Source organism: Dermacentor variabilis, chromosome 11, assembly GCF_050947875.1.
Source record: "Dermacentor variabilis isolate Ectoservices chromosome 11, ASM5094787v1, whole genome shotgun sequence".
Classification (NCBI taxonomy): Eukaryota; Metazoa; Arthropoda; class Arachnida; order Ixodida; family Ixodidae; genus Dermacentor; species Dermacentor variabilis.
In genome coordinates this window covers 101,402,206-101,420,701 of record NC_134578.1, presented here as the reverse complement: position 1 = coordinate 101,420,701, position 18,496 = coordinate 101,402,206, and the positions used below count along the sequence as shown (strand labels likewise).

Genomic DNA, 18,496 nt, shown 5'->3' with positions numbered 1-18,496 from the left:
GCAGGCAAGGCAAGGCAAGGCAAGGCAGGGAGGCAGGCAGGGAGGCAGGAAGGCAGGGCAACCCAGCCAAAAGCATGTAACGGTAGACAATAAAATCTCACATGTTTCTAACAGCTCCAAAATGGCTGAAAATTTCAGCGTTTCAAGGGACGAGGTGCTGACTGATCTAATATAGGACATAATAAATCTTACGCAATATTTGTCTTGACACCGAGAAAAATCAATACAAGCAGCGCGATGCGAGCATTAGGTTCAGTGAAGTTTGCCTACCCAGCAGGTGCAGGCTAGAAAAGTCTGTAAAATAAAACCGCCTTGCAATGATCGGCAAGAGATAAGTGCATATGTAGAGTCATTAAAAGAAAGCGTAGGCGTAGCTATAAATGCAATGGACGTTATCCGCACAAAATTCTAAAAGTCAGATATCTTCTATCCGTCAGGCGTCCTAATAGTTCCGGTGGAAGAATCGAAGTTTAACGCCCTGAAGTTCTATTGTGATAATCTCTGACAGGTAGTTTTCAGAGTTAGTATTTATTTATTATACGTAATAATAAGTGGTGTAACAATCGGTACAGGTAAATGTAACCGGAATGGTGATAGCGATCACATTGAGGCATATCAGTACTGTACAATAGCACGCTTCTCCAGCAAAGCTGCAAAATGAACATACATCAATTCCTTTTATGCACATAAATACTGTGTGGAACAAAATTGCCTCTGAGGCGTTAGAAAGCACACATCAAATGTTAAATAAAAAAACGTCTTTTATGTGATTTACAGAACACATATGGTGTAGAAGCAGCAATTTATTTAAAGCTACATCCTGTTTTGATCAATAAAAACCGTTTCCGTTATTTCCATCAAAGCGCGCATATTTCTTTTACGATTCTCCTTGATACATTTTGATCCCCGCTCTGGATATCTAAAGAAAAATGCATTGGCGTTTGCAGAATTAAAAAGTTCAGAGGCCTCCCATCCTGTGAAGGGGAAGTCCAGCGAAGTCGGCGCTATGGTTGCTTTCGCTATGTAGGGGTTTCCCTATACTGGGTATTTGCTACGTTTAATCTGACTATAACGAGTTTAGTATTGGGCGAAATGTGCAGGGTCCTGACAAGCGTCGCGCTTGCGTTTTGCCACCCGATCATCGTCGGTGAGGTATTTGCTCGACGGAGCCGCTCGCACCGACCCTTTTGCTCACGTCGGTGCTGGACGCGTGCGAGTCGCTCTTCTTCGGCAAGAGCTTCGCCGCCACTCGATATATGGACAGCTGGGCTAGTTGATTATGATTAGCATTATGAAACATCGTTCCAGCGCACAACTGAACACGGGCGAGAGGAGAAAGACCGGGTGCAGCCGCAAGGGCGGTTTTACATTGTAGGCGAGCCCATTGGCGCTTCTGTGCGCGGCGACGCCCATTGTATTCTCGCTGTTCTTCCGATCGAACAACGGGCGTCCTGCCCATGCCGAGTCCAAAGACCATTTCATAAGCACAGTGGCGCGACCTCTTGTCACAAGGCGACGGTACACAACGATTGGTGGATAGAGACAATGACGTTTACTTATAGCGCGGCTAAGCCAATCACGGAGCGCGCTCTAGTGCGCCGCGAACGCGCCCGCCGAAGAGCGCGCGCTGCGGTATTGGGCAATGTCCGGAGAGAGAGGGCGCTTGTGGCGAGGAGAATGCTTGACTTGGGTAAGAGGAGCCGGCGGTGAGGAGGATGAATTGTTGTCCATGGAGGAGAGATCCGCCACAATGTTGCCATAAAAGGCTTCGGTGTAATAAATCCTTAAGCGTTCCCGTCTTTATAAGCTTTGGGCGCCTATCTATAACGCCTGATTCATTACGGTCTACGACATTTTCTTTAAACGACGTGGGTACTCATTCTCTCGCATTTTTCTCGAGTTTGTGCATCATCAAGTTCAATATATTGCACCGATCAGAAAGCAGGTTTCGTCCATGGGGTTCGCAGCTTTGATAATCGTCTTTGGCGCCATGCAATACATCGTTGATCCCGGATCAACCTGCAAAACGCAACTGCCACGTGAGATATTGTTTTCAGATTTCATGATAGCTATTTTGTAGAATTTATAGGCCCATATCAATTCTTGTCCCACTCTTACCAATCAATTTGATGGGTATATACCCCAGGACGCTTGAGGTATAGTGGTGAAAAAAGTACTAAATATGTGTTGCAATTGCACACTCCGCTGTTCAACATTCTTCATCCGACAAGTACCAAACACCACCCTTTACTTGTGACTCTAGTCAAAAACATTGCATGACTTTGAAGTTGTGAGATACCCAGTACAGCAACGCACACACCTTGCATGAGCCCACAGCATTGCTGGTAGCTTTGAGATAATTCCGCTAATTCTAGCAACAGTTAGTAACATTAGGTAAACTTTACATATTTTGGGACCATAGCAACTTTTTTTCAGTGGCTCTAGTCGTCATTTAGCATTTTCTATAGCAGTTGCAGAGTAACTGCTTCTGCGATGAATAAATCAGTGCGCAGTACACATGTCTATAAGGCGAGATTTGCGGTGAGCGTCCAACTGGCTACTGAAACTAGTCATCTTTGCTATTACCCTCGATACAATTTTGGTATTCACCCTGAATAGCCCCATCACGTTTGAAAAATGTACGAATCTAAAAGAATATGAAAACTGAGTTTTTTTTCTCCGAAATCCAGGCAGCACAACTTCCCATGTGGTGCGAGCAAGCCTTCAATGTTCAATGTACTCTGATCATGCATTCGACTATGTGGCCATTATACATTGTCCAATTGAAGCTTTATTAGTACACCACAGATAAAGATAAACTATGTCGCGAAATAACTACCACCTGTATCCAATCTTTTAGAAATCCTTTACTCTAGTTTAAATGCAGTTAAGTATTGTAGAACAATGTATAACAAAATATAATTTTACGCCAATTGTAGGAGTGTATGTTATGCCATGCAAAAATCACTTCAACACAACGAAGCAGACCATTTGAGCCCTAGCAAACTTACAGAACGAAAAAAAACGTGAACTTTCATTGTTAAGCGCCTCTTTCAGTTCAGAAAGGGGAGAGCGTCTTTTGATTTAAAAACACGCATGCAACATTCCCTACTGCTGCTCATCTCACACAGCTCTGACTAAAGCAATTCATAGACTTTAAAAGAGAAGCTTGTCTTCGAGTGCACTACAAGAAATAGGTTTGCCATTGATAAGGTGTTGTCTCCACACAACACCCATTTTTGGTGGCCGACATTGGGTTTTCAGCTCGTTGCCAATTCATCGAAGAAGTCGAAATATTTCAGCAACAAAGCTGCGAGATGTAGTGGTGTGCTCCTTCTGTTCTCAGTAAAATAAAATTGTTACATTCTCCGCCCTCACGAAAATAGAAGATTGCGTATCTCTGGAAATGTCCAAACACCTCAAAATCCAGATCACCTCCCTGCGACTTTTTAGTAGGCGTCTGAAAGACGTAAGGTTTGGTGACATTACAATTAACACATAAAGTTAGAATGGTATGTCACCAAACGTGGAGAGTAAGTTGCAACTCCCGTGCTTAATTATGATGAGATCCTTCTCTGATGAGACGTTTGTGCCTTGGTAGTGTTGAACGCTTTCACACGTTCTAAAGGTATTACTAAGTGAAATGTGCGCTTCTTCGCACGCGAAACGCACATGTCTTTTGGTGATTCATCAAAGCTGCGTAAAGTCTGCTCTGCAGGAGCCTCTATGAATGACAATACCGACCAGCTATTCTGAAAGTACCAAAGACTATAGCTTTTCTTCAAGGCGGTGGTGGTAAGGATCTTGGTATAATGCGAGTTTTTCTCAACGCATTTGAGCTGGTAATAAATATGAACGGAAGCTATTGTGCCGAAGCTCCTATATTTAGTGTACTCTTATCCAAGAAGCAAGATGTGCATGCCATTCCTTAGGCTTTTCTTCAAGATACTGGAGAACTTGGTTAACTGGTACAGATTCGTGGTAGAGAAGTGCTAACAAACGGACACAAAACATGCTTGTGGTGCTTGTCGTGGCTTGGTGTTCTTTGACCACTTCGTTGCGCTGCTTCACCATTACCTTCCTTCGGGAGACTCAGCGCGCAATCCAGTCCAACGAGATGAACTACGCGGCCTGCAGAAGCTTGTTGAGGACGTCACCTTGCCGGTCAAAACTGTATGTAGTAAAGTGACAATTCCAATTGAGAAAGCAACCCTGTGTTTTCGCCCAACTATGAACACTTTAAGGCCGATCAGTAGCTCGCCCACGACATGGTGAAATTCGCGAACAAATTACGCGTTCCACGTGAAATTGATAGTGTGCAAGCGATGCATTACTTTCTCTTTTAAGCTAACGAATGAGCTCCAAAAATATCTACCGTCGATGTTCAAGTCATTATAGATCATCGTGCGAGTTTTGTGGCATCGGGGCCGGAATGCTTTTGAGGAATCGATCGTGCACTTGGCTCAGTGAAGAACATAACCCTAATGCGCTGGGCCACCAGTGGATTTCGGTTCGAGGTGTTCCTGCACCGTTACATAGGTACCTAAAACTGATTTCTCGAGATGGTGCATCCGCCTATCCATGTGCTGACCATGAGAACACAAACGTCGAGGTGGAGATTGCTCTCATCGACTCATTATTGCAACGACATCCGACACGTATAGTTACAAATGTCGTCTTGACAATTCGCAGCTGACTACTTCGTCTTCGCTTGTGGTACCACATGTACATGCGATTTCTAACACCGTAAAAAAGAAAATGCGAAAGCCACAGCGATACTTCGCAAGACTTATATTTATAAACGGTGGAGATACGCAGAAAGATATTTTGTGAAATCAGAGAAACAACTGGAGTCCCGCCTTAGGATTGACAAAGATTTGTCGGACTTCTAGTTTGCTTCAGTAATGTATTTGTTTGGGAAATACACCGGGAGAGAATAAAGGCAAGAGGGCGTTACACAATGTAGAATAAAAATTGGAGTTTCATAAGACGACTCACTGAATGCTGGCTCTATTAAATAGGTGTTACTGCTCTTTCAGGTACTTTGGATAATGTGAATAATAGACACTGTGCAAACAGCAACTAAGTTTCCCTGGTGATTTGTCAAGCAACGTTGGCCAAGTTCTTTGGCTAAGTCTCTTATACGATTTTTGTAATACGGGAGCAATTATTTTTCGATATTAGACAGCAGATTTGCCATAATAAGTTTTAAGAACACGTTAGGGCAGGGAAGACCAGTGAAGATAAAAATGCTAAAATTCACTTCCGATGAAGTAAATATCCGAAACAGACCTTATTAGGTTTTCGTTAAAACTGGATTTGTGGTCTTCGACATAACAAATATTTCTAGAAAAAGTTACTAACTCTGGGTTACACGTTCTATAACATCAACACAGGCAGAAGTGTGCGTGTCGCATGTACTTCTGAACGAGGTGACTACTAGTTTGAGTAATGCTTCAATTCACACAGGCTCAAAAATGCGCGTTGTTTATGCATTATTTATGTATTAAATTGATCGTGCTTCGTCAAACTCCAAAATGTGGCTTGCAAGAAAACCGTACACTTGGGAGTAGCAAATCATTATCATATTTATTTGCCAACTTTACCTTATCTTCTAGGCAAATGCGTCCGCCAATATTATTCGTTTATCACACCAGCTAATCAATTATCAATTCAAATTGGCTTCTGTACGCTTTACATTAATGCTTCTTAACTTCAGGGTCGTTCGTCATATTTTACATGCATTGCGCATCTGTAGAACACTGCTTTTAAAAAAAAATTCACAAGAACAGCGTTCACTTCACGCTCTAGAATGATTTAAATGATTGAAATATATTGTATTCGAAATTTTTCCATGCAGCTTTCGGACCGCGCCTGCTGACTGCGAAAGCTGTCTTTGGTAACATCATGCGAAGGTGTCATAAAGAAATCCTTGAATATACAAAAACACTACCGCCACAGAAGGTAGCTAAGGTAAGTCTACTTTGTCAAAGTACTAACATTACATGATCAACACAGCAGAAAATCACGCGTCGTGCTCTGTACATATCGTTGTGATTAGACATTTGTTACATTGAATGACTGCGCATTTGATAAGCATATGCAATGTGTTTGAGTATGGTTGACCGATAGAAGTGTTAACGACCGAAATTGATACAGTTGTGTTGCCCGAATAGGTGGTTATTACGTGCACGAGAAATCAAAATGCAAGTCCAGTTACTATGAAATATAGCCAGTAATATATTCTATTCACTCTTGGGCTTTATATTGCTTACAAATCGAAGCAGTAGAGTGTTCAAAGCCCATTCATTTGAAACAGATTTTTCAACTTCATCACAGTTTGAGAAACGCGCAGCCGAAATAGCCATAGACAGATCTTTCGGACTGCCTAATTTAAAAAGAAAGCAACCTGCTACGCTTTCAAGTTACAATGAGACACCCTGCATGTCCGTGCGGTCCGAAGACTTAATACTCGTCAGAATGTGCAAAAATAACATCTGACGGCGTTGGTTAGTTTTACGCAAACATTGTCTATAAAAGCATACCTGCGCCACCGACAAATATTTCGCGCACCAGCAACTGACGCTTCCGCTGACAGTCGCGAAAGGTGCTACTATGCCACAGTAGCTGGACGCTGCAGCCTGTCATATTATCGAGCACTCATTTTTACGAACACGAATAATGATTTTACTATTATTCAACATAAAAAGAAATACAAATGGATATCTTGATGCCTTCACTTGAGTAGAAAATCTCCAGCTCAAACAAGAAGCCTCGCTGACACCGCCGATATATTTTCTCTACCCGCAATTTCCCTCCCTACGGCCCCCTGTGTCACCCATTATCTAGAACTGGGCGTGGAATTGCAAAACTGGTGCACTTTCGAGAAAGCCCAATTTCATTCCGCAATATTTGCGTCAGAAACACCATATTGGCTATATTTATATCTCTCTGGGCAGCGATAGTTGCGACCCCCGACACCGCAATAATCGGTCTGACGAGGAAGAGGCGCAAACACAACGGCCGCTACGCGGCACGAAGCGTGACACGCCATGCGCACTGTACTTGGATGCGCCCATTCGATCGCTACCACCAGTGCGAGGCCACTTCCACGCAGGTTGCCGCTTGTCCGAGTTCCGATTTGGTGGCGCAATTTATCGGAACAGATAGCGATAGCAAATGACTTGATTACGGTCGTTGGTGCAAATTGGAGGCCGGATCATACACCGTGTTTCCCCTACACTTACGTCGAAGTAACATTCACAGGTCGCGCCTCTCCCTTTCTGTGGCACTTGCCACACTTAAGTACAAACAAAAGACAACCAAATGCTTTGAAACATCACCTAATCTACTCCAAGGCGTGGAAGTCCGCGTGTGGCAGACTGCCACACGCGGACCTCCAAAGTACAGCTACCAAAAATTCAGCCAACTTTTAAAAAATATGAGTGGGTAAAACTCCAAATATCTTACTGACGTAGTTCAGGTGCCTGGGCAAGGTCGCCACAGTTGCAAGTGTGAACGTCGCCACCTGCGGTGACATCGCCTCGTTTGCGTGTCAAGTGATTCAAGACGAGCTAGTCCCACTTCAGAAACTAGAGGCACGTTACCGGTGCGCTTTTTGCGAGTTCAGTCCCGAACCACCGGCATACTGGATGCGAGAATGTCACATTGAGTGCCGTCCGGCATCTGAAGAGGCACACGTCAACAAGACGTACTTTAGGTCCTAGGCGACGAGTTTCAACCGACGACAGCCCTTACCAGCCCAATGTGGCACTGTGGAGTACTACCCAGCGCCACCGTGTGGTATTGAGGAATTGCACCCGACGTCACGACTGGTTGCTCTGTAATTCTACCCGACGCGTCATCATACTTCTGTGCAATTCCACCCAAATCCAAGTAGTAGCTCCTCTAGTTAGTTTTAACAGTGGCTTACCTATATGCTACCCGCATAGTCGGAGAAAGCCCTTGAGAAAATATTGAGCACTAAAGTCGTCAGAGCCCCCTGCGAGCGTCACGTTATTTCACGTAGCCTGCTCGTGTGCGCGAACACCAGTGCCCATATAAACCGCGTTTCAAAGATCGCTTGTTACACAAGGTTACGTTCGCCTGCGATCGCAAAGAAGCTTTTCGTGGAGCTAGAGGGGGAATGGTGCACCATACTGGTTTTCGTTCGGTCTCAGTTGCGATTGAAGAACAGAGCTTTATAGCCGAGTTTACTGTATTGATCCAAGAACTCACGATGTAAGTTACGCATACATTTTCAACGTGAATGCGGTGGTATGCTTGACTGTCGGAATGGAACGATTTTAATGCGGAGCATGTTGCCAATCAACGTGCGCTTGGATAATTGTAGACCTATGAATTTGAACTTTCTTTGCTGTCTCAAGATGTGTTTCTGCCTGATTGATCAACCACGTTCTTTTGCGTTTTGTTCACGCTTCCTTGTGAGATCCAGCACCGGCCTTGTCGAGTCAGATCACATTTGTTAGATTAAGATTATTTTGTACACTAGATGGATTGTTTAGGCCATCGATGGTCGTGATTTGTCGTAATTAGTCAACGATTCTATTCAGACTGTTGCTCTGCCTGGTGGGCTTAACTTGGGATTATGTGAGGAGCAAGCCAGAATTTATGTACCCTCGGCAGCAATGTCCTCCTCGGACGTATTCCCAACTATTCGGCTGTCTTGCTACACGTGATAAACAAGTACCTCTCGTTTTCTGAGGAGGATGTGCTACAAGAAATCCTTGTCTGCCAACTGTCCGCTTCCGATTTTTATGAAAAGGAGCGTTCTCAAATGTTGCCGGGATCTCACATGCAACATAATAACAAAAGGCAAGTGACTCCAATGCATCATAAATCTTTGTATCTCACACGGAAAGAAAGCTACTCGTCAAACAGGTAAACAAGATGCTTAATTCAGGAGTCTTGCAGTGCTTGGGCAGCTCCTATTATACTAATGAAAAAGAAATAGAACTAATGAACTTGTGCCGACTGTCACCCATTCAATGACGTCACAAAAAAAAGACGTGCTCACCTACCAAGCACTGACGATCCTTTTCACTGCTTTAAGTCCACCAAAAAGGGTTCGTTGGTAGGCGTGCGGTACCTCCTACTGGGTGCTATCGATGCATCCAAATGTCAATGAAAAAGAAACTTGTGCTACATCCGCGGACACTTTGAGTTTAAGGTCCACCATGTCGCTTGGCTTTTGTGATGCCTCAATAATATTCCAGCGGTTTATGGAAACCATACTCCACAATCTCAAATGATAGACTTCTATGTGCTAACTAGATATTCTTAGTATTAGCCCAAAAGCAACTCGGGGCTCTATTGGACAGCATCCAACCAGCTGGCGTCACTTTAAACTCTAAACTTAATTTTGGTGAGTGTTGAGGCCTTGAGCTGTGATATCTCGTCGACAAAGTTGGCACATCGCCAGGCTACCAAAGGTTGCCGCTGTTTGAAACATTAAGCAACCGAAGACAGTGACAGACTATAAAAGCTTCATCCTGGGCTTTTTATCTTACTTTGCAGGTTTATTAAAAACTTCACCTTGGTATCTTATCCAACAACAGACCTGCTTCGATAGGACATTCCGTACGAATGGACTGCTAAGGATGGAACTGTTTAAAGTAGCTGAAGTTTTTGTTGACCTCTTGGCCACTACTGCACCATTTCGATCGGGAGACGTGTACAGAACTACATACTGCTGCATGTGGTGTGGGCGCTAGTGCAGTGCTTGTCCAATTTCACGAAGAAAACGAACAGGTGTGTGAGTACACAAGTCGGGCTCGAAACGAGAAAGCAATTATTAAGTCATCGAACTTAAATGTCTTGCAGTTGTCACCGCCATCGGCATGTTCAGACTACGTTTGTGCGCCCACCATACCGACTATCATTATCTCTGCCGGCGCGTTGGCCTTTGCGACCAATCTGTCTGGTTGGCTTGGTTGGACTTGAGGCTTTCAGAAGACGGCTTCTTCGTTGCTTACAATAGTAGTCGATGCGACACAGATGCGACTGTTTATCCTGCCTATAACATCCGATTATTCATGGTTTGTACAGCTTTTGATTATCACTCGTTACTCAGCTCCTTATGTCATCGTAAGTGACATCGGTTGGCACGTCACAGCTGGCGTTGTGGTAGAGCTACTACGCCTTTGTAAAGGTCCGTTATCAGTATTGGAAGCCTGACGACCTGCAAACGATCAGCCTAACCAAACGCACCAATCGTGCCCTCATTTGCAAGCTTTAAATGTCTGCCTCAGCGGATCATATGAGCTGGGATGCCGCATTAGCATTCAGCACGTGTGTATTCAACACCGGCAAACCTGATGTAACAAAATATGCGCAACATGCTTTCTCCTGGAGGTTTGCCATCCGCAATATTTTCTTTTCACCATACGTCCATTTTGCGTAACAAATATGCTCTTATTGCGTAGGTCTCTCGTGCCGAAGCGCCACGTGGACTTACGGGACTAGAACTCTGCCGTCGCATGCTCATGCTAAGGCTCTCTACGACGCACAGCACTTCTCCTGCATTTTAGCTTCAGGTGACAAGCTTCTTTCCATGTACTCGGGTCCCCTAGTCCTTCTCAGGTGCTCAAATTACGTCCCCAACATAATTACTAAAGGGACGGCTGATAATGGCCGGTTCACGGAAGGCGCAAATTTTGCATATCAGGCGATCGACGCTCTGCCTAAAACGCGCACTCTGACTCGCTCGTCGTGCCTCGTCTGCGCCGGTTTAAAATACAACGCCGCACCAGAGAAACATAGAAGAAAAGTAAGGAGCAGTAAAAGGTTTAAATGCCTTAGCATTCTTGGGCTACTTCGCTACGAAATCTGACTGCCCATCCTTCTGTCTGCAACACCTGACGCGATGCGCTCCATGCTTGTACATGGGATCGTATGTGGTGTATATGAGTATGCCCCACGTATAGGCATGGCTACTGAGATTGATAAGTATATTGTCATGTTGCTGTTACGTCCAAGAGCACAGTAGCGAAAATGTTATTAGCGAAACGAACTTTTTAGGGGGCTTACGTTTGCCCGGGAAAGCAAGTGCCACTCGAAGCACGATAGTGGCAATCCCAGACGGCGTTCGTCGAAATTTGATGTGCGGGTAGAGCACCTGCACTTTTTATACATGACTCGTCGAATGATCCAGGGTAATCGGTGGTGCCTGCGTGCCTTTCAGGCTATACAATTTCTGTGGCGCAGACAATCTGAATAGAGAAGTTTCAGCGACAACATGCACAGCAGATCGAGTCAAGGACAGCATTCTTTAAGTTCACAATGATGCAGGCGGGTCTTGCGCTGAACGGCATTTGGTTGTTGGTCCGTGAAATGTAGTCCGCCAGAAAAAATAAAGGAGTACGCATGTCAATGCCCTTTTTTAAAAAGAATTGTCCCGTTACTATGTCCCAATTACTCGGCGCTGCGAGAAAAAATCCGGAAGAAAGCGCCTATAGTACGCAGAAGGGCCAAGGAATCTGCACACTGCTTTCATGTCGACGGGCGGAGGTAATTTTGCCGTCGCAGCTGTTTAGCTGTTTAGCTCGTCAGAACTGACTCCGAACTTTTTACTGACGTGCCCCAGGAAGATGTGGTCTTAGTACGCGAAGTGGTTTTTTTCTAGATTGAGGGATAGGTCTGATGACTTAGTTCCCTCGAATTCGGCTCCAAGCCGTTTGAGTTGATTGTCGAAGTTTCTGGCATAGGTGACGACTTAATTCAAGTAGACGAGACACGTCTGACACTTTAGGCCTGTCCATGACACTCTGCAATATTGCAGGTGCCGAGCAAAGGCCAAACGGCAGTACTTTGAATTAGGAGAGGCCATCCAATGGAATAAAAGGGATCTTTTTTCTATCTTTCTCGTCCGCTTCGATTTTCCAATATCCATCGAAGAAATATATTTTCCGTCGCAGGGTCCCTTCTGTGCGTCCTCTCACTGAGGGAGGGAACATACGTTCTTCTTGGCGACCTTGTTGAGGCGACATTAATTGACGCAAAAACCCGCACCTCCATGCTTCTTCACCAAGAAAAAACGGCACCTCCACGGGCTTTTGAACTGCTTGCTAATTTCGTCACGCAGCAGATCGTCAGCTGGTAGCTTTGTAGCTTCTCGTTCTCGTGACGAAACGCGGTAGAGGGTCTCGTGGAGGGGTTGAGCACAATCTTCATATATTATTCGACGTTAAGCAATTTGTGTTTGTGGAATCTTGGATGACGTTGCAAAGCAATCTTTGTACCAATGTATAAGACTTCGAATATCATCCTGCTGATGCGTGGGACGACGAATTTATGGCGAAAGCTTATTCGGCAACTAGGGATGTTGAAGTAGAGGCGACGCAAATCAAGAGCGTGAGTGTATTGCTGGGTTCCACGTTTTCCTCGATGTATTGCCATTGTTGATGTGTTTGATACCCTGGCCTTAAATTTGTCCATGTCACTTTCACTTTTCCCCCGTGAAGTTAAGCGATCCCTCTAGCGAAGGAAATTTCATGGCCGAGTAATAGACGTTGGTCATCCTCAATAGCTCCTTTTTTGACGTCTGCGGGTGTTTTCGTGCCGACGCAAGTCACGATGCTATAGCGAGGTGGGATGCTTGTTTGATCTTTCAGCGTACTGAAGGCATAGTGACTCCTAGAGCTCTCCGGCGCTTTCGCATGATTTTCAAGCTTAAAATTGAGGTCGATGATTGCACCCTGTTGGTTCAGGAATTCTACGCCGGGAAATACGTCTCGTGATCATTGTTGGAGGATAACGAAGGTGGCAGGGTAGGTCCAGTCATGAACAGTAATTTTTGCCGTGCAGGTTATAGTCGGTGTCATAAGGCGTCCTCTAGCTGTTCACATTTGAAGGCCTTCCCATACAGCCTTATCTGTGTTCCACTGGGCAGCGAAGGGTAAACTTATGATGGAGTAGTTGGCACCCATGTTGACTAGGGTGGTGACGTCTTGGCCGTAGATAGGGACGTCGAAGTCTGTTGCTCTCAGCCTTGCGTTGCGGTTACGCCGTGGGGTCGTATCCTGGCTGCGGTCACGGGGCTTTGGCGCCAGCGTGGAGGGTGAACCTGCTCTCGGATAACGGCGGCCTTGGTAACTGCTTCAGGCAGGGACTGTGGTGATTCCGGCTGCACTTCAGGAGCTCCAATGACCACTCGATCATTTTGCGGACGATGCCAGCGATCAAGATTGGGAACGCCTTCAGTAGCTCCTCGCGCACGATTGCTCGGATGGTCTCTTTGAAGTCATCCATACCAAGTGATTCGACCTCATGTGTCTGTGCAATCATTTGATCATCATATTGTGTGTTTAGTATTTCCAGCGTTTTCTCGATGGCCATGGCTTCCGAACGAAATTTGGCGACGGTCTTTGGTAGCTGCGAGCTAGTCCGGCGGACAGATTTTGCTTCAGAGCCCTCATTAGGAAACGAAATTTCTTTTTGTATGCCGAGGCCAACGTGACCAAACAGTCTCCTCCGCAGTGAAAATGGCGACTTCTTTAATTAGGGGTTCTAGAAAGACTCCAGCCATTTCACTTTGCGTATTGCTCGTAAAGGCCTGAAAAAAGCTGCTTCGAAACGGGTCTCATGATGTCACTGTTCACTCCTGATCGTCAAACGATGCCCGAGCAGTCTCATCCTAAGAGAAAGAGTAAAGGGGCAGCTCTTCCTGGCAATTCTAGTTGTCGAATGCGGCGATTGATCCATGGGTCTACAGCCATGTTTCAGGGTCCTCAGAAGATGATGCATGGAAAGTTGGTAGATACCGAGGTTGTCCTAATAGGACAGGCGATGCTGTAGCTGTCATCATAACTACTGACTTGCTGTTGGTCTTTCTGGTCTGTTCGGGTAGAAGTCCGTGGTCCGGGGGCAGGTATGCTAGCCTGCTGCTAGCTGGGCGGTCTGGGTAGGTGTTTGAGTCCTTTTCACACCTCGGACTAAATTCTAGGTGGGACGGCGAGTCTGGCACATGGCTAGAAAAGCTCCTCTACTAAATGTCACGTTGTAGTGGCGTTCAAGAAAAGAGTAGCAAAACTATGATTACCGAAATGCTTTATTGGGTTAACCTGTGCCCACAAAAGCAAGTGACACACGAAGTACAAGGATAGCGGCAAACACAGTCAGCGATCGTCGCAAAAGAATATGCAGATCAAGCGCGTCGGCTTTCATACATGACTCGTCGAAATTTCTACGGTAATCGCTGGTGCCCGCGTGCCTTCCTCAAACTACTACACAGTTCGTGTCGCGCACACAATCTGATTACAAAAGGCTCGGCGAGAGCATACAAAACAGATGGAATCAACGAAAGCATCCGAGAAAGTTGGAAAGTTCGTTCTAGCGAGCGTTGTCTTGTCGTGCTGCCGTGCCCTCCGGTACTTCTCGATACAATGTCTGAGGTACATACATAACGAAGTTACTAGTGTACATTACAAAGTTACTATTGCTTGCCGGCGATGTTGAAACTGACCCTGGACCGGAATTAGCGGAACATTCACGACAGTTGCAACAGATTGCACAGGACATAAAAGTAATAAAAGATGAACGGCTAACGGCAACACGGCAATTGACAACAAATTAGAGCACTTAACTTTCCTAGAAGACAAGCTTTCCTCGTGTACGCAACACGTAACCAATTTACAGCAGGTGGTGTCATCCTTGGAACTAAGGCTAGACGACCTCGAGAATCGCTCCAGAAAGTCGAATATCATAGTCCGTGGTATGTCAGAAGAAGATGAAAATAACGAGTCGCTGGAGCGCTCTGTGAATAAAAAGGTTGTCAAAGATCCCTTGAAATTGGAAGAAGTCGCGATCGAACGGATTCACAGATTAAGTAGACCGGAAAAAAAACAAAACAAGGCCAATAATACTGAAGCTTCTATATTTCAGGAACAAAGCGATATTTTGCGAAATTGTGACAAACTAAACGGGACTGCGTTTGCCATCAGTGAAGATTTTTCACCCCACGTTCGCGACATTAGAAGAAACTTGTGGAAATACGGCAAACCAAAAAAAAATTTCGGCGAATAAGTCTCTCTGGTTTACGACAAACTAAAGATAAACGGGGAGCTATATTTTTGGGACGATGTAAAAAAAGACGTGTGCCTTGTTACACGTGCTTCAAACCAAACAAAAAACGAGGACACAGAAGCACGAACCGTTCGCCCGCGCCGCCAGCAGCGTTACAGATAACTTTCATGAACATAAATGCGCGTAGCATTGTCAACAAGCTCGGTCACCTTGAATCATTACTAGTGGGTTTCGAGCCGGACTTCCTAGCCTCCAAGCTGCCGTTGATTTTATTAATAACCAACCGGCTAATCGGTGGGCTATATTCTGCGATTCGAAGGCGGCCTTACAATGTCTTCTGGCATCTCTTCGACGCGGGTCATGTGAACAACTCGTGACGGAGATACGAGAAATGCACCATCACATGATCGCGAAAGGACACGACGTCGTGTTTCAGTGGCTGCCTGGTCATTGCGGTATCTCCGACAACGACCTCGCTGACCAAGCTGCTAGAAAAGCACACGAAAGAGCAACCCTTGTTCCAACACCTTTATCGCGGACCGACGCAGCCCAACACTTAAGCAAGCTAGCGCACTCTTTAACATTGGAGAAGTGGCACTCACCTGAATTCACTCAACATCGCTTGCATTCCCTCGATCCCTCTATGCAACTCCGGCTGTTACCAGGTCTTCCGCGAAATGAGGAAACAGTGCTGTGCCGCTTACGTTTGGCCGTCACATTCACCAATGCTTATGCATTTCTGATTGGAATGGCTGATAGCACCGAGTGCAATGCCTGCGGTGTCGAGGAAACCATAGAACACCTACTGTGCTACTGCCCATCTTTTCAAAATGAAAGGCAAGACCTCTGCACAGCTCTCAATCAGCTAAATGGAAAGCCGTTCACCTTGAACAAGATCTTGGGACCATGGCGTCGCATATCGCAGCTACAAAAGGCCCCAAAAGCGCTGCTGCGATGTTTGAAAGCGACCGGATTGAGTCAGCGTCTGTGATCCGGACTGAGTGACCGACTGATATCTCCAGTGGGCTTTCTCTTTTCTTTAATCTTTCCGTCCGCCTTTCCATTTCCCCTGCGTAAGGTAGCCAAGCGGGCTCAGTCCAGGTTAACCTCCCTACCTTTCATTTGTCATTTTCTCTCTCTCTCTCCTAGCCATTGCGGAAACCTGGCTAACAAAAGACATTACCAATTTTGAAATAATTCCCCCGAACTACGCTATAATTCGTAAGGGCCCCCCGACACGTGGTGGAGGCGTGGCTTTGTTAATAAAAGATGAAGTCCCTTTCCTTACAATGCCTAAAGTTGAAGGGGTGGAAGCGATTTTTTGCAAACTCTGTTTTTCTAGTAGCGATATCATAGCGTGATGCGTTTATCTCAGCCCTTGTTCTGATTCAGACATATTTCAATCATTCTGTACTTATATACAACGTCATGTTAAGGGCACCAGACTAATACTTCTAGGGGACTTCAATCTTGCTGACATCAACTAGAGTAGACTGCAACATCATCCACCTTGCGCGGAAGTTGTTTTCGATATGATGCTTTCTTTATACATCACGCAGATCGTAACAGAACCTACCCATGTACAAGGAACTAGCTTTAACATTTTAGATTTGGTGTTCCTGAGCAATCATTTCTCTTATCATAACGCGAATGTAGAAGTACTTGAAGGCCTGTCTGGCTACAAACTAATAATGTGTTCTGTCCCGTTTCATTACAGTACACCCTCTTCCCGATCAACAATAACATATCCTGATTACAGCCGAGCTGATCACGCTAGCATACTTGACACATTATCTGAAGAGCTATCATTCATCCGTCTACTCTCAGATGACAATAATATCGATATGGAAATTCTATGGCGTAGGTTAAAATATTCTATCATATTGCATTACTAATATCGTTCCTAGTAAGACTAAAATAACGCGAAAGAATAATCCTTGGATTACTCGAACTGTAATTCATGCCAAACGGAAGGTCCGGTGACTGAAAAAAAACGCAACGACGCCACCTCTCAAAAGGAACAGCCGAAAAATTAGCATTAGCCACTAATGATTTCAAATCTAAAATCAAAATAGCTAATATTTTCTATTTTTCAAATACGCTCACAAATTTCCTAAAATATTCGCCCCAAAAGTTCTGGCGTTACTTAAACCCTAAGGCACATAATGAAAGCCATCCATCCTCGGAGCAAAATCGAAATACTTCAACCACACTGAATAACTACTTTTGTTCCGTTTTCACTATAGACGATGGAAAAGCACCCCGAAATAGCCTCTACACCGGCAAGCAACTAGGGCCCCTTACTGTGACGGAAGCTGGAGTCTTAAACATACTACTAAATTTAGACACTAAAAAAGGATCGGGGCCTGATAACATTTCAAACACATTCCTGCGCAGATATGACGAATGGATTGCGAAGTTTTAGTAATACTCTTTAACAAATCCCTGTCATCCGGTACCCTTCCTAAAGAATGGAAAACAGCTAAAATAACACCAATACATAAATCAGGAAGCAAATCAGATCCTTCAAACTTCTGACGAATCTCACTAACCAGCACAGTACGCAAGCTACTTGACCACATCATCTTAAAGCAGATAACAACCTATCTAGAAGATAACCAAATTTTAACACCTTTTCAGCATGGCTTTCGAAAGGGACTTCCTTCCATTACTCAACTAATTGAACTCGTGCATGACGTAACCACCTCTATTTATCACCAGAAACAAATTGACCTAGAATGTTCCTAGAATTTCGAATGCTTTCGACCGTGTGTCACAATCAAAACTTATTAGGAAGCTTGAAATAACTTTAGGAACTGGCCCAATTTTAGACTGGATTACTGATTACCTCACTAACCGTACTCAGTTTGTCGAAATTAACAACGAGAAATCCGTAACAGCTGATGTCACGTCAGGCGTACCACAAAGAAGCGGCTTAGCCTCAGTGTTATTCCTAATTTTTTATAAACGACCTTCCTCTAGCATCTTTAACAACATCAGACTTCTTGCCAATGACTGCGTGCTATATCAGGAAATTAACTCTATCGTTGACCATATTCACATGTGTACGTATCTTTATCGGGCGACCACTTTCTGACGCCTAACAAATGTTATCGCACAGCGCGGGACACGACTGCATTTATCCGAAGTTTCTGGAAAGTTATCGATGCTTCTATCCACTGTCTGTTCTCGCCGAACCATATGTTATCCGATTTCATCGCCTGACGCGAATGGTGTAGAACTTTGTGGAACGCCCGTGGGTCCCAACGATTAGTCCGGAACATTCGGTGACTGCTGTATAAAAGCCGACGCGCTTGACCTGCTGATTAGATTTTCGATGATCGCCGACCGGGTTCGCTGCTATCGTTGCACTAAATGTGCAGCCTCTTTTGTGGGAAGTTAGTTTTGTCTTTAACAGGATTGCTACTGTGTCCTTCGACGTCACCACTACGTG

General features: G+C 44.9%; 1 protein-coding gene across 4 annotated transcripts in view; it reads left to right on the top strand.

Annotated features, from left to right (window-relative positions):
* Positions 1–18,496, top strand: part of LOC142564918 (uncharacterized) — a 71,535-nt gene that overhangs the window by 27,356 nt on the left and 25,683 nt on the right. For 2 of the 4 annotated variants that reach the window (XM_075676124.1, XM_075676122.1), the window contains exons 1-2: positions 1,803–2,039; positions 5,861–5,973. In XM_075676124.1, coding sequence (XP_075532239.1) covers positions 1,955–2,039; positions 5,861–5,973 — 198 coding nt within the window. In that variant the 5' untranslated portion in view covers positions 1,803–1,954. Of the gene's footprint in view, positions 1–1,802; positions 2,040–5,860; positions 5,974–18,496 lie in introns of those variants that run through there. The other 2 variants (XR_012824710.1, XM_075676123.1) reach the window with 2 other exon arrangements.